A 14,693-nucleotide genomic window follows, 5' to 3' on the forward strand; every position below is an offset into this window, starting at 1 on the left:
ATTTCACATTCATTCTTAACTATTTAAATGTCCTTTCCATACTATAATTGTCAGTTTGTGGTAATGAGGCATAACACAACTACTTTCAAAATTTGTCATGATATTGTTGTCCACTGTATAACTTTTAAAACTAATTTGACAGTCATAATTCTGTAGCGGTCTAAACATGCTATAATGTTGATTCAGCTGGTTTCATTGTAATATGGACAGGGCACTGTAGGGTTAGTGGCAGAACTGTTAAGTTTTCTGAGGGAGTTCTCAATTACCTATCTTGTTGGAATTGAGTTGTGAGAGTGGCTGCTTCCCAAAAAAAGGAAGAAGACATGGAAGTTTACTATGAATGCATCTGGAACCCAAACTTACTAAGTGAGTCTCTGGGTAGATGTACTTATGATTGCATTGACTGAGATTAATCAAATATACACGGGTGCATACATTCTATGTATGCATGAGATTCCATCACAGATACATCAACTGAATGTACATTCAGACATAAATGCCATGTGTGTGTAGTTGGAGTATCATACATAGAGTTACTGTGCAAACCTGTGAGAAGGATCACAGCAGTTCAAATTATATGTGTTTGTATTTGGAGACATGCATGATCAGAAATGCTCCTGAATTTACTTCACTGTGCAATTTTAGATGTTTCAAGGTGTGATCAGTTACCAGACTTGTGAAATTCTTTTAAGGGTATGGATGCATATATCCCATAGTGCCATAGAGGTGGCATAGGGGTGTCACATCTTAGATCCCAGTCCTACAAACAGTTACGATGTATAAATGTTTGGAGTATTCAGGTCTTCCTTTTTTCTGTGATTGAGAAATCACCTCTAAACTCATTTTTGAAGTTAGTGTACATTCTCTAACAAAGTGGTGAAAACAGTTTAACCTGATATCACTGTGTACTTTAAGCAACAATAAGATAAACAGTTTCTTGTATGGACAAGACCAAAGAGTGGCTTTCTACATAGTGTGCCTTGGTGGATTGACGCTTCTTGGTAGTAAACTTTGCTTTGGGGCATCCGGACTTCTTGTTTGTGAAAAATATTTCTGTGAAAATTGTTTGACAGCTGCATTGCTTAACCTATACATTGCTAAAAGGATTAGCAGACTATTAATATGGAAAATCTGGAGATTTCCAAAACTGTATCTTGGTCAGGCTTCAAAATCAGCCTATAAACTTCAAATAAATTGGCAAAAGTGATACACTTCATTAACCAGAACAGATTCATCCAACGTACTTGCAGAAGGCTTGGAAAAATAATGACTTGAATATCTTTAGCAAATTTGGCATAATTTACATCCAGTAGCCTTCTAAAACAAAACCAACAAAATAAAACAACAAAAAACCAAAACTGTAAATTATCAGTTTTCGGGATTGATTCTGAAAGGTATTGAGCAATTTGGCTCTAACCTTGCAAAAGACTTACGTACTTTTCTCAATTGGGGCCTACGTATGTGCTTAAAGCAATCTCCAGGACACCACCTATCCAGCACTGCTGCTGTTAGTAAAGTCTACAGATTGTAGCTAATGTTTTTCTTCTAATTTTACCATCATATTTATGCTCCAGTTTGTGTTCCAGTTCAGCAAAGAACCGTCGGTGGGAGAAACGAAAACTAACTCAGGCTTTGAGCAGAGTGCTTAAGCATGTTCTTAACTTAAAGAATCTGAGTAGTCCCACTAAGTAGACCCCCAATTCAGCATAGTACTTAAGCATATGCTAAAAGTTGCACACCTGGTTAAAAATCTTGCTGAACTTAGGCTTTATTTTCTGGGACTATTCCCATGCTTAAAGTTTTGCATGTCCTTAGTTGCCTTGCAATATCAGTGCCTGAGTTCTTAAATTTTCTCTTCAGTGTAGTTTCAGGTGGGTGTGTAGGAAAAAGGAAACTGGAACAAAGCAAAAAGACATTAGAATATAAATAAGAAAAAGGACCGAGATTCTTCTTCGACTAGTATCCAAGTGGGTGCTTCACTTCAGATGTGCGTGCACCCTGTGCCTTTGATCAGATATTTTTGATAGCAGTGCCCGTTTGGCCCACGGATGCGCCCTACACATCTTTGTGTCCCGTACTGAGGCTATATAGCAGGGTCGGGCAAACTATTTGGCCTGAGGGCCACATCGGGTTTCTGAAATTGTATGGAGGGTCAGTTAGGGGAGGCTATGCCACCCCAAACAGCCAGGCGTGGCCCAACCAGGAGGGGCAGGAGGGTCCCATGGGCCATAGTTTGCCCACCTCTGCTATATAGGGCTGTGAGTGTGAACCACCCTCAGTTCCTTCTCAACTGCCATCGGCCAGTTTAGTGTGTGCTAGTTTTCTCTCTAGAGTTAGAATAGTGTATAGTGTTAATTCTTCAGTAGTCTGTAGGGTATTTAATACTTTATAGTTGTTGGAACTGTTTTCATTTTGTTTTTCCCCCAAAATATATTTTTTGTTGTTTTTTTTTTTCCCCTATTGAGGGGAGTCCGTTTTTTTTTCCCTTTTATCTGGGATGCTGGCTTTAAAGGATGCCTCTTGTGTAGAGAAGCCTTGCCCATCAGCGATGGGTATTCTCAGTATATTCATTGCTTGGAAGACTCGCATATCCCCAACAAGTGCAAGATTTCCACTTCTTTTAAGGGAAGATCCTATAAAAACAGGGAAATTAAATATAGACTATTAATGATGAGCATGTCTTAAAACCAGCTTTGGACCTAGGTGCAGAGAATCTTCCTGTTACAGGGACTCTGTACCTCTGTAAGTGCTCTGTCTATATCATGATCACTGTCATCAAGAGCTTCCAAAATGAAGACAGTGTGGAGACCCCAGCCTCCCAACCTTCTCCATGAGCGAGGTATCTATAACCACTACTGCAGTACTGAGGGCTTCCCACTCAAAGACTAAGGAAGGAGATTAGAGGAGCACAATGAAGACTTCCTCTTCAGAGGATTTGGTCACCAGAGACCTCAGGCCCCAGAAGGATTGCTAATGAGGCTCTGAGCACTTTGGATTCAGTGAAGCACTTCAAGACTTCAGTGAAGTCCCATATTTCCATGGTAAAGGGCATGGTTCCAAAGACTGATATCATCAAAGCCCATGATGATAAGAGTCTGATCTCATAGGAATCTGCGGTACCCTCTGTGCCATAATCAGTGTCTCAGACAACAACATCGAGAACAACCTTTGTGCCCATACCAAAATCTGCTGTGCTCCTGGTACCACACGGTACCTTAAAAGATCTCATGTTACCAAATGAGCCCGAGTGGCCCCTCCTTGCAACATCTGGACATCTCTCAGTATTGAGATCTGCTGGGTCACTGACCACACATGTAGTGAGACCCACGGCTTGCCCAGCTTCTACTATTCAGGAAGTAGGGTTGTCGCCTCCTGCACAATATGTGGAAGAGCTTTCAGACTCAGAGCTTTTGGCTCAAAGTGCTCCAGTTTACTCAAGGAGATGTTATTCTCCTCTGCAGATGCAAGGAAGGCAGGATACATGACCTCTGCCAGTTGATACTTGAGACAACGACCGATAGCTACCTACCCCCATGCCTTCTAGTCCTCCTCATTCGCCTTATTTGGACCCATAGGCAATGTACCACCAGCAGTTTTGAGGGGCCCCGATTCAGTTTCATAAGAAACATAAAAGAGCTCTTTCTCCAGCACTGTCTACCTCTCCCCTCCACTCTGAATCAGCAGAGGAGACCTGTGAGCTGCAAGAGGTGAGGGCAGAAAAGGTCACTTCCTTACTAATATCTCTTCTTCATCACCCGTTGAGGCAGTAATACCACCACCGCCATCATTAGCTGATGATTTTTGGCAGTTCCAGGACTGTTGAAGTGGATGGTAGACATTCTTCAGATTCTCCTGGAAGAGGTCCAGGATTCACATCACAAGCTCTTGGGCATATTGCATATTTCTACTTCAGCACGAGTGGCACTGCTGATTAAGTTCTTTTAGAGCCAGCCAAGACCATCTTGGTAAACTCCAAACTCCAGCAATGTCACCCCTACAGGCAAATATGCCGATAAAACATACTACATCCTGGTGATGAAATCAAAGGTTTTTTTTCACCCCAGGCACCAAATTCTCTGGTTGTAGATACAGTTAATGAGACAGCATGCTCAAATATCTACTCCATATAACAAGGATTAGAAGTGTCTGGACCTTCTTGGTCATAAAAGCTACTCTTTGCATCCGATGAAGTGGGCTGTAGCTCACGAAAGCTTATGCTCACATAAATTGGTTAGTCTCTAAGGTGCCACAAGTACTCCTTTTCTCTTTGACAATGTTACAGTTCAGGATAGCAAATCACCAGGCCCTGAGGTTGAAATATGACTACCTGAACTATGAGAAGTTTAATGCTTTTATTGACCATTTACCATAGGAACACTGAGGTCAGTTTAGCTCCAAAAGAAAGGTGGGTCTGCTCTTGGTGAAGATGTCTTTTAGGTTTCACTTGTTGCAGACAACACTGCAGTCTGGTCTATTTCCACCACAACAGTGATGAAACAAGCTTTCTGGCTTAAGTTGTCTAATTTCCTATGGGAAGTACAATCGGCTGCTGAGGACATTTAATGGCCACAAGGTCTTTTCAGACTCACATCATACCCTTAAGGACTCGTAGTACACTTAGATCTTTGGGGATATACACACCTGCAAATAAAAGAAATTTAGCCGGTCTCAGTCGGCGCAAAGATCTTGTCCTGCTCAGTTTTTCCACCTTCCGTAGACCATCTGAACCCCACCGGCTAAGATTTTTCTAAAAAAAAAAGCCAATGACTACCTCAGCTGCTTCATCCCAGCTATCAGCATCTTCCAAACACATGTTCTGATCATTTTGTGCAGAGTCTAAACCACCCGATAGTGAGGGTTTCTTAGCTGTACCATTCCAACCCTCTTCCTCAGTTTGAACACTGCCTCTCTCTATACTAACATGCCTGGGAGACTATAACATTAGACAGGTAAGTACGGAAGGCCATTAAATCTGATTACATGGTTGTTTGTCTCCATCCTGCCATCCCATCCCATTTCCCCATCTCTCTTCAGGGACACCTGTCACGATCAATTGCTGAGACAGGAGATCACATTACTCCCAAGTTTAGAAGCCACAGAACCGGTTCCACTTCAACACAGGAAAAGGGTTCTATTCAAGATATTTTCTAATACTCAAGAAACTGGATCTCAGACAATTGAACAAACATGTCAAACATCTGAAATTCAGGATGGTATCCCTAGCAGCTATAATTCCCTGCATGGAGTCCATGGACTGGTTTGTGACTCTCGTCCTCAAGGATTCCTACTTCCATATAACAATTCATAAAAAATTCATCCTCTCACAAACGATGTTTTGTTTCACATTTGATGACAATCGCTACCAGTACCAGGTCCTACCCTTTGGCCTTTCTTCTGCCCCAGGGATTTTCTCAAAAATCATGGTGATTGTAGCCTCCCACCTTTGTTACATAGGAATAACTGTCTTTCCCTTCCTTGACGACTGTCTCATTAGAGGCCAGCTTACCAGGAGTTGCTGTTGACAGCTCAAACAACTTGATTATTCTGCGGTTAAGGCTTACAAATAAATCTTGAGAAATCGGCCTGGACTCCTGCACAGTGAATACTTTTTATAGGAGTATTTCTGGATTCAGTGACAGGCAAGGTTTATCTCCCTCCTGACAGCTTCCTCACTCTAAAGAACCTTATCCTAAGAATGCAGCTCAGCCCTCAAGTTCCAGCAAGGACATGTCTGCTGCTTCTGGGCCATGTAGCAGCTTGCCTTTTTGGTAACACAGAACACCAGATTACATTTTTGATGTCTCCAAGGGTGGCTCAGGACAGTTTGTGCCGAGCACAAACAGTCTGAACAAACAGGTGTCTTTACCCAGTCGGGTCCTGCAGTCACTTACCTGGTGGAAGGATCCTTTCAAGGTTTGTGTAGGAATCCCAAAATCCAGAATCCCCCTATTGTCATGATAATATCAGATACTTCCCTCTCGGGAGGGTGAGCACATATGGGTCCACACGCTGCCCAAGGCAAATGGTCAAAGCAAAAGCAAGACTTGCCTGTCAATCTGCTGGAGTTAAGGGCGGTCAGAAATGCTTGCCTCCACTTTCTTCCCCTAATCAAAAACAAGTCATTCAAGATCAGGACACACAACATAGCTTGTGTATATATCAGTAGTCAGGGTGGAGCGTATTTGCATATGTGCAAAGTGATAAAGCTTTGGAATTGGTGCATAGCTAGTCCGATTGCCATTTCGGTTTTTTATGTCCCATGTAGACAAAACACTATGGCATACTACCGCAGCAGACTGTTTCCCCAAATTACAAATGAGAATTGAACTCTTGAGTCTTTAAGAAAATATTTCTAGCTGGGGGGGTTTCCAGAAGTTGACTTTTTCACCACTGTAGCCAACACAAAGTGCAGAATATTCTGTTCCAAAGGAGAACTCAATCCAGAACCTCTAGGAGACACCTTTCTCATTATATGGACAAGGAATCTTTTTATTTATTTATTTTTTGGTATGTATATCCACCAACTCCATTGCTTTGAAAGATTTTCAGCAAGATCAAGTCAGACCAAGCCGGGGTCACTTTGATTGCACCAGCCTGGCCAAGACGAGTTTTGTTTCCTTACCTCATCAGACTCTCCTCTCGCCCTCTGTAGAGACTCCTGATCAATTCTTTACTGTTGTATCAGAATACAGGGAGAAAACTTCTCCCCAGTCTGAACATTCTGTAACTCCAAGCATGATTCCTCAATGGTTCTTGGGACTAGACGCATCCTTTCATCAGAAGTAAAATGTGCTGTTAAATAGCAGCAAGGAATCTACAAGACACACTTTCCTTCAGAAATGGAGAAGGTATCATGTTTGGTGTAACCGCCGTCCACTTTCACCTATTCAGTTGTCTTTCCACAATCTTGGATTACCTGTTGAAATTGAAGACATCAGGTCTATATGAGTTCCATCAAGGTTCACTTAGTGTCTGTTCACCTTCCAGTTTTCTTTCCTAAGCCACATCAGACTACACAGGAAGCCATCTTCCATATACTGGTTGTTAAAAGGGCATTAGCTTTTTACTTGGAGAGAACCAGAGCTTTCAGGAAGTTCCCTAGACTGTTTCTATTGCAGATAGGTCTAGGGGATTCACTGTCTCCATGCAGAGACTGTCTAAGAAGATCTCTGGATGTATTATTACCTGGTATGGCTTGGCTGATGCTCAACCTCCCCTATGAGTGACTGCACGTTCTACTAGATTACAGTCAAGATCCGTAGCCCTACTCAAGAATGTTCCAGTTGGTGAAATCTGCAGCATAGACCATGGTGCATGCTTTTTCCAGCCATTATGCTTTGATTCACTTTGCTAAATTGGATGCTGCAGTTTGGTAACATAGTCCTCTCCTTAGTGCTGGACTCGGTTCTGAACCTCCCACCTTCTTAAAGCGGTTACTACTCAGAAGTCACCTGAAATGGAGCACCTACAGGGACACTACTCAAAGAAGGAGAGGTTACTCACCTTTTGCAGTAACTGGAGTTCTTCCAGGTGTGTTCCCCTATAGGTGATCCACTATCTGCCCTCCTTCCCCTCTGCTTTGGAGTTTTTGTGTGGGAAGAAACTCAGGGTGGTTTACCCATGCAGTCCTATATAGCCTCATTGCAGGGCATGAGGATGTGTAGGGCACATTTGCAAGCCAAATGGGAACTGCTACCAAAAATCTTTCCGCAGAGGTGCACACCTGAAGTTGAGCACCTGCAGGGGGTCACACCTCAAAGAACTCTAGTTACTTCACAAGTTGAGTAACCTTCTTTTTGTCTGACCACATTGTCCAGGGTTAACTCTCACTGCTTTGAATGTCAGTACAGGATCCTTTAATATAAACAGAGAAGATTAATCTATACTATCTCCCCTTACACTTAACTTTTGTAAAGTTTCCACTTTCTCTTTCTACTCCTTCCTATATAGGAAAACGCAGCACAGTTCTCTTGACCAGAGTTCCCCCCCACAAAGTGGAGTATCAGGCACCTACAATCACCCTGTACTGGGGATGTACGATTCCAAAGATGACTTTCCACTCCGAAAAACAGGTAAATCCAATATGAATTTTCTGTCTTGCACCCTAAATATCTTTACTGTGGCAGTCTGTCCTTTTGTAAAAGGAGTAAATGTTAACTAAAATCATGGGTGATGTTTTTAACATGTAATCCTTTTTTATAAACACCTCTACCCCTGTAGCAGTGTAGAATGAATGAAAAGTGTTTAGTTTGGCCAGGCAGAAATTTATTAAGAATTATAAAAACTTCACATGGAAGCCTAATTTAATGACATTTGTGAGTTTGTCATCCTCACAAGTGCAAAATTAAAATAGATTTGTCTTTGGTCAATAAGTGTTTCATTAAACAAGAAAAAAGCATATTTCTTAATACTATTTTAAGGGCTTTTTTGTTGCGTGTAGTATATTATGCAAAAAATAATCATCTCTGCCAGTCAAAGCATGAGGATTTACAGTAAAGTTACTGGCTCATACCTGTGTATGGTTGTTTCTGAGTTTTGCTATTCCCTGTGCTTTGATTGAGGGGCCAGTTATTTCTCAGCTATATATTATGCAAATATCTGTTTTGATTGGCTACTCTCATCAACTCCACATCACATGGAACCTTCGCTTCTAACCTCAACAGCCTAAAACTCTCTGAATAAATAAACCCTGATGGGCTCCCCTTGTTTTCACTAACAGCCATGCTGGGAAGGACTGAGCACACAGTACTGTGTCTTTAAAGTACCTTTTAAATAGGGAACTTTAAAATTACCCATTTAATTTTAAACTTCCCTATTTAAAAGTGCTCTTTTTGATTTTTTTTGAGGGGAAAGGAAAAGGGGAGAAAGCTCATGCTTTAGGATTTCAGCAGGCCACCTGCAAGGGTCAGGAAGGGATTTTTCTCCCCCCCACCCCCAGCCCCCCAATTATATCCTTTTCCAGTGAAGCATCAGAGTTGGCCACAGCCGGAGATGGGACATTAGACAGGGAGGACCAGGGCTCTGAGGTGGGACCAAGCATTCTCTCTCTGAGGTGCTTGGCAGGCTGGTTCTTGTTCACATGCTCAGGGTCTTAACTGATCACCAGGTGTATCATCAGGAAGGAATTCTCCCCTACCTCAGATTGGCAGTGATCTTGAGGGTGTTTTGCCTTCCTCTGCAGCATGTGGGCTCAAATCACTTTCCAAAATTATCTGGGTATGTTTCACTTAATCATCTCAAGCACTGTTGCACCTCTATCCCTCGTGTTCTCTGCCTGTGGCACATAATAGTCTAGTTTCCTGTGGGCTGTAAAACCTTGGTCTCAGTTCAGTGGTGATGGCCTATGATACAGTGGTGGTCAGACTAGATGATCTGGTGGTCCCTTCTGGCTGTAATAAACTCTGACTCTAAAAGCAGAGGTGCATTTGGACAAAGGATTTGCTTACAGAACTCACTTCGGCTTCTTTTGAAAACTGCCAGCCTTCATGGCTATTTCTCTAACTGTATACCGTGAAAATCCTTGCACTCTGATTGGCTAACAGCCACCAGCCAAAAATGTGCAGTGATTTCCATAATCGTGTTATGATTGTTTTACCGTAACCATGTTGCAAATATGTAAATCTCTGTACTCTGATTACTGAACTCTGTGATCTGATTAGCTGCCATACTTCAATTGCTGTTTACCTGCAACGGACTGCCCTAGGATGACCAGATAGCAAGTGTGAAAAATCGGGTTGGCGTGGGAAGCAATAGACACCTATATAAGAAAAAGCCGTGAATATCGGGACTGTCCCTATAAAATCAGGACATCTGGTCACCCTAAACTGCCCTCCCCCCCCTGCCCCCCCACTAGTGAATTGTAGTGCCCTTACTGAGATGCCTTTATTTATATGGTCTGATCACGACAAGTTTTAAGTAAAGTGCCATTACAGCAGGGGCGGGTAAACTTTTTGGCCTGAGGGCCCCATCGAGTTTCGGAAATTGTATGGAGGGCCGGTTAGGGGTGATACTGCCTTTCCAAACTGCCAGGTGTGGCCCAGACCCTGCCCCGGATCCCCCCCACCCCCACTTCTCGCCTCCTGACGCGCCCTCCCCCCGGACTCCTGCTCCATCCAACCCCCGTTCCCTGACATGTGCCCCCCCGCCACTCCCCCGGACTCCTGCTCCATCCACCCCTGCTCCCTGTCCCCTGACTGCCCAAGGAACCCTCACCACTGACTGCCCACTGCCACCCCATCCAACCCCTCCACTCATTCCTGATTGCCCCCCCCCCCCCCCGGGACCCGTGCCCCATCCAACCACCCCTTCTCCCTGACCGCCCGAGGAACCCTTGCCCCTGACTGCCCCCCCCGCCCACCCCGGGACCTCTGCCACATCCAACCACCCCTTCTCCCTGTCCCTGTATATGTGTTAATTGTGCTTCAGTTAGCTTCCCCGTTTGGAGCCAAAATAGTCTGAAGTTTCAAGATGTGGAATGCTGTCTTAATAGTGTTGAGCTACAGTTCTCTTAGGATAAAATGGTTGCACAGGTGATTGGTATTCGGTTAGCATAAGTACAGTAAATCAAGCTGGATCTCTGGCTCATCCCTACAATTTTCATGTTTGGTTGAAAAATCTAAGTTTGGTCCTTCTGGACACCACACTCCTATCCACAGGGCTTCTGGATTCATTTTTCTGTCACAGTTAGGGCAAGAGCAGACCGAAAAGAAGACCTAATTTTACCTGAACTGTTTTGCATTATTTATTCTTGCTCCTGTTGGTGCTGCATGAGCCAGCAGAGAGAAGAGTGTGTGACTGGATTGTATTCTTTGAACTCAGCAGTAGAACTCTTTACTAAGTTCCAATCAGTTACACTCATGCAAACCCACTGAAAGTTAAAGGGGTTACACAGATGAGACAACTGAGAGCTTCATATAGCCTATTGAGCTTTTATTACAGATACTATATGAGAAGGAAAATTTTAGCTTTACTTGGAGTCTGGGATGAGTTTGCAAGTCTGGCAGAAATTAAAAAGAAAAACTTTATTATGTAAATCAATGAGAGAGAATAAATATTAAACATCTTATGCTGTTTTTTCAGTCATTTCTCAGAGCAGAACCACACTTCGAGGCAATTGTACAATAAATCTGTATCTGCTCTGCTACTGTGGAAGACTTTGACTTAGATGCTCTTTGTGTTTCCAAATTCATCCTGTTCCTCTGACATTTATAGTGCTTTGGGAAATCCTCTCTGTATGTCCTGTTTTCTCTTTAGTTAGGCTCTATTTAAAGATTGTGTCTGTGAAGATATATGGGTGTTGGTCCTTTGTGTTTTCAATGCACCATTTTCGTGACATATGGAAGGTTAACTAAAAGTTTGGGACTAAAATACAGATGTTTTTTCTTGCAAAAGTGTTGCCTAAAAAACTAGTTTATAGGTGGAGTGTCCAATTATATTCTAACACCTTACTGTATCTAACATAGTCTCTGCCTGCAGTGTTCTTAGTCACTTTTTTCAATCATTTAAATTGTTGTTTTTGTGAAGCCCTACCGCACTGGAATTTTAATGCAAATCATGTATAATAAATCAGTATGACAGCTGTCACTCTATTTGGCACTTATTGTTCTGTACACCATAGAACTTTAGAACCATATTTTTGTCAGCTAATTACATTATATTTTTTGCATATTACTCTGACATAAATAAACTGCTTTCATCTTGTGTAGCTGGAAAAAAGTTTCTCACTTCGTAGTTTCAAACAAATTTTATCACAAAAGAAGCAGAAAGAGGGAAAGGCCAAAGAAAATAAATGTTAGGATAAGGAATACCAGTTTTAACATTACTAGTTCTGTGATTATAAAAACGATGCAACACTGACAAACATACAAATTTACAGAGATAAGTATTAGCAATCAACAGGAGGAGTGAGGAGAAACAACCTAACACCCAACTACAAGTGAAAGAATCAGACCCCAAATGAGAGGAAAGAACTCGACTTGCTTTCGTAGATGGAAGTAAGAGGTGGAAAAATGGGACTGCTCAGATTTCTGCCTAAATGTGTAAAAATGTTGGTGATCCACTTGGTCTTAGAGTACTCATGGAATGGAGTCAATACTGTGATATTTTTGTCCGTGCTTATTCAGCTTTACCACTTCCATTGTGTTCTTTGTGCCCTGATATGCCCAGAATAAAGAGAAAAGCTGTAAATTTTCATTTATTTCTAGAAGCCATAATTAGAGGCCCACAGAGGGGCTGTTATCAAACACAAAGAGGGTGTAGAGAAGCTGGATATTAGGCATAGGTGTGACAAATATATGAACAATTGACCAAAATAACGGAACCTCTCTTTGGGTGTAGCCTGTACATGAACATCAAGAACCTTTACTAACTGCAGCCCTTGCAGGAAAGAGGAGACAAGCCTAGGTTAATTGCTTAGACCTAACCAAGGAGGATGTAGATCTACATAGGATTTAATCTGGATTTCTCTCATGGAATTAGAAATAGAGCATGTCTTAAGGGCTGTGAGTCTTTGAATAGCAATTTTAGTCTGCCTCCGCAAATTCAGTTGTATGACCTTTTTCTTATGCAGGCAAAATAATTAAATATTGGTGTTTTTTCCTGTGCTATGTGATCAGGCAGTGCTATGTTTGCAAAAATAAGTGGGTAGTCATACCATACACAGTAGGCATAATGGCATATGTGAGGAAAGGGGTGAGACGGAACAGGTTTTGTGCATTAATTTCACCATCTTCTCCATGTTCCTGTATTTTTCCTTGTATAAAACTGGGTTAATTTTGTTCTATTACATTTGGTTCAATCTACTATGAGCGCTTTTGTACAGTTAGATCTTTTGAGATCAGGATTATTAAGGAGTAGGAGCAGAGAAAGGCATTGAGGAGATATTTCAGTTTTTGTCTCATTTTCCATTAAAGATGCCAGTTGTGTTAACCAAAATCATGATGTGATCCAAGTAGCTCTGGAGTCCATGTAGTTCTATGAACAAGTGTTAAATTTAATTTGACGGTTCCTATTAGAACCTTCTCTATTGGTACCCACAGGACAAGTAGTGGTGTGAAGCATGTCAAAGGTCATTTTTCTAACATAACATCTCTAAATAAGGTTTAAAATTTGGCAAGGCAATTTTGCCTTTTTCCCTAAAGCTACAAAGAACATTCCATTTGATCTTGAGTCAGATTGTCAGCTGATGTGAACTGTCCCAGCTACATTTAACTCATATTTCCAATTTTACCATAGGAATGTACTGATCTTTTTGAGAAATTCTAAGAGGAATTTAGGGGCAGATAGTAGAAGCAATTTGACTGAATGGGAAGGGGTTACCATTTTAGCTCAAATATATGACTCAGCCAGCTGCTAGTAATGTCATTCCATTCAGTGAGGTCATGATGACATCAGCAGCAAGAAATGCTCAAAATTAGTTTTACACACTTGGGAAGGGTCAAGTTTATCTGGAGGCTGAGATACTTAAATCCCTTCAGGGCATTAGGGAAGAGGATCTAGCTACTTCCTATGAAGTCTTCATGTCAGTAGTGAGAATCATGCCTCAAAACTTGGACACCTTCATCTTGAAACCATATTGAAAATCATAATCCTCTGAGATGTAAAAGAATCGAAATAGCCACTGTAGGACTTGTATGGAAGAAGGGCATTCAAAGCTAATTTGTTCTTTTCTGTCAGTCTTACTCTTATGGCTAAAAGATACACTCAGATGAAGCAAGCCAGAGGTTCTGATGTGGAGATGATTTTCCTTCTGTTCAGTACTGGGCAACTGTGCCTACCACCCTATTTGAGCTGAAAAAAGACAAAGCAGGAGCCATTTGTTAGCAAAGAAATACTAGTGTCTGTGAATAATTCAAAAATCCGTGTTTGAAAAGCTACCCTCCACTCCATGGCTGCACACAGAGCAGTTAAAAAAAAGACATGACCATACCACCCAGTCAGATGCCTTTTCTGCATTGAGTAATAGGTTCGAGATACAGTTGCCGGGTACTTAAAAATGTTTCTTCCTTTATGAGAGATTCTAACATTTCTAGTAGTATTCCTCATTTCTCTAATGGACTTTCAGCTAGAATTAGTGGAATATTTCAAAATGGTATGCAGTTTAAAGGTGCCCACTGTAGGATCCACCTTCAGCCAGGTCTGGTGGGGAATATTTAACCATTGACTTACACTGTCAGGTCTGTGACAACCTCATGATTGATCATTTTTGGCATCAGTCCCGCCAGTCAACCTGAGAGTAATTTAGAATTAGATTCATTGGTCCCAATGCAGAAAGACCATTTTGATCATCTAGTCTGACCTTCTGTATAACACAAGCCATAGAACTTCCCCAAAATAATTCTTATAGCAGATCTTTTAGAAAACCATCCAATCTTGATTTTAAAATTGTCAATGATGGAGAATCCACCATGACCATTATCTGTGACCGGAGAGTAGGTGGTCAGGTCTAGCGGTTGGGCAGGAGTCAATCTTAGTGGTCAGTGCAGGGGTCAGAGCTGGAGACAGTGTCAAGGGTAAGGCATAGGAGCAGGGAACTGGAGTAAGGCAGGAAAGAAGAATCATACGAGCCAGAGAGCAGAATGGCAGCTGGAGCGCAGTGTCAAATGGTGTAAAGACCAGAGCTATTAATAATCTGTGCCACATGATCTGCACCACCAGAAAACAATAATTTAGACATTGGTTAGAATAAAGATTTT

The 14,693-nt window shown here is 41.9% G+C and overlaps 1 protein-coding gene across 5 annotated transcripts in view; it reads left to right on the top strand.

The window, feature by feature from the left end:
* HDAC4 (histone deacetylase 4) overlaps positions 1–14,693 on the top strand; it is a 467,144-nt gene that overhangs the window by 308,254 nt on the left and 144,197 nt on the right. For all 5 annotated transcript variants that reach the window (XM_084643125.1, XM_084643127.1, XM_084643129.1 and 2 more), the window contains one exon: positions 7,951–8,072. In XM_084643125.1, coding sequence (XP_084499251.1) covers positions 7,951–8,072 — 122 coding nt within the window. The remainder of the gene's footprint in view (positions 1–7,950; positions 8,073–14,693) is intronic.

The sequence above is a fragment of the Lepidochelys olivacea genome (assembly GCF_965140295.1).
Source record: "Lepidochelys olivacea isolate rLepOli2 genome assembly, chromosome: 11".
In the NCBI taxonomy this organism is placed as follows: domain Eukaryota; kingdom Metazoa; phylum Chordata; order Testudines; family Cheloniidae; genus Lepidochelys; species Lepidochelys olivacea.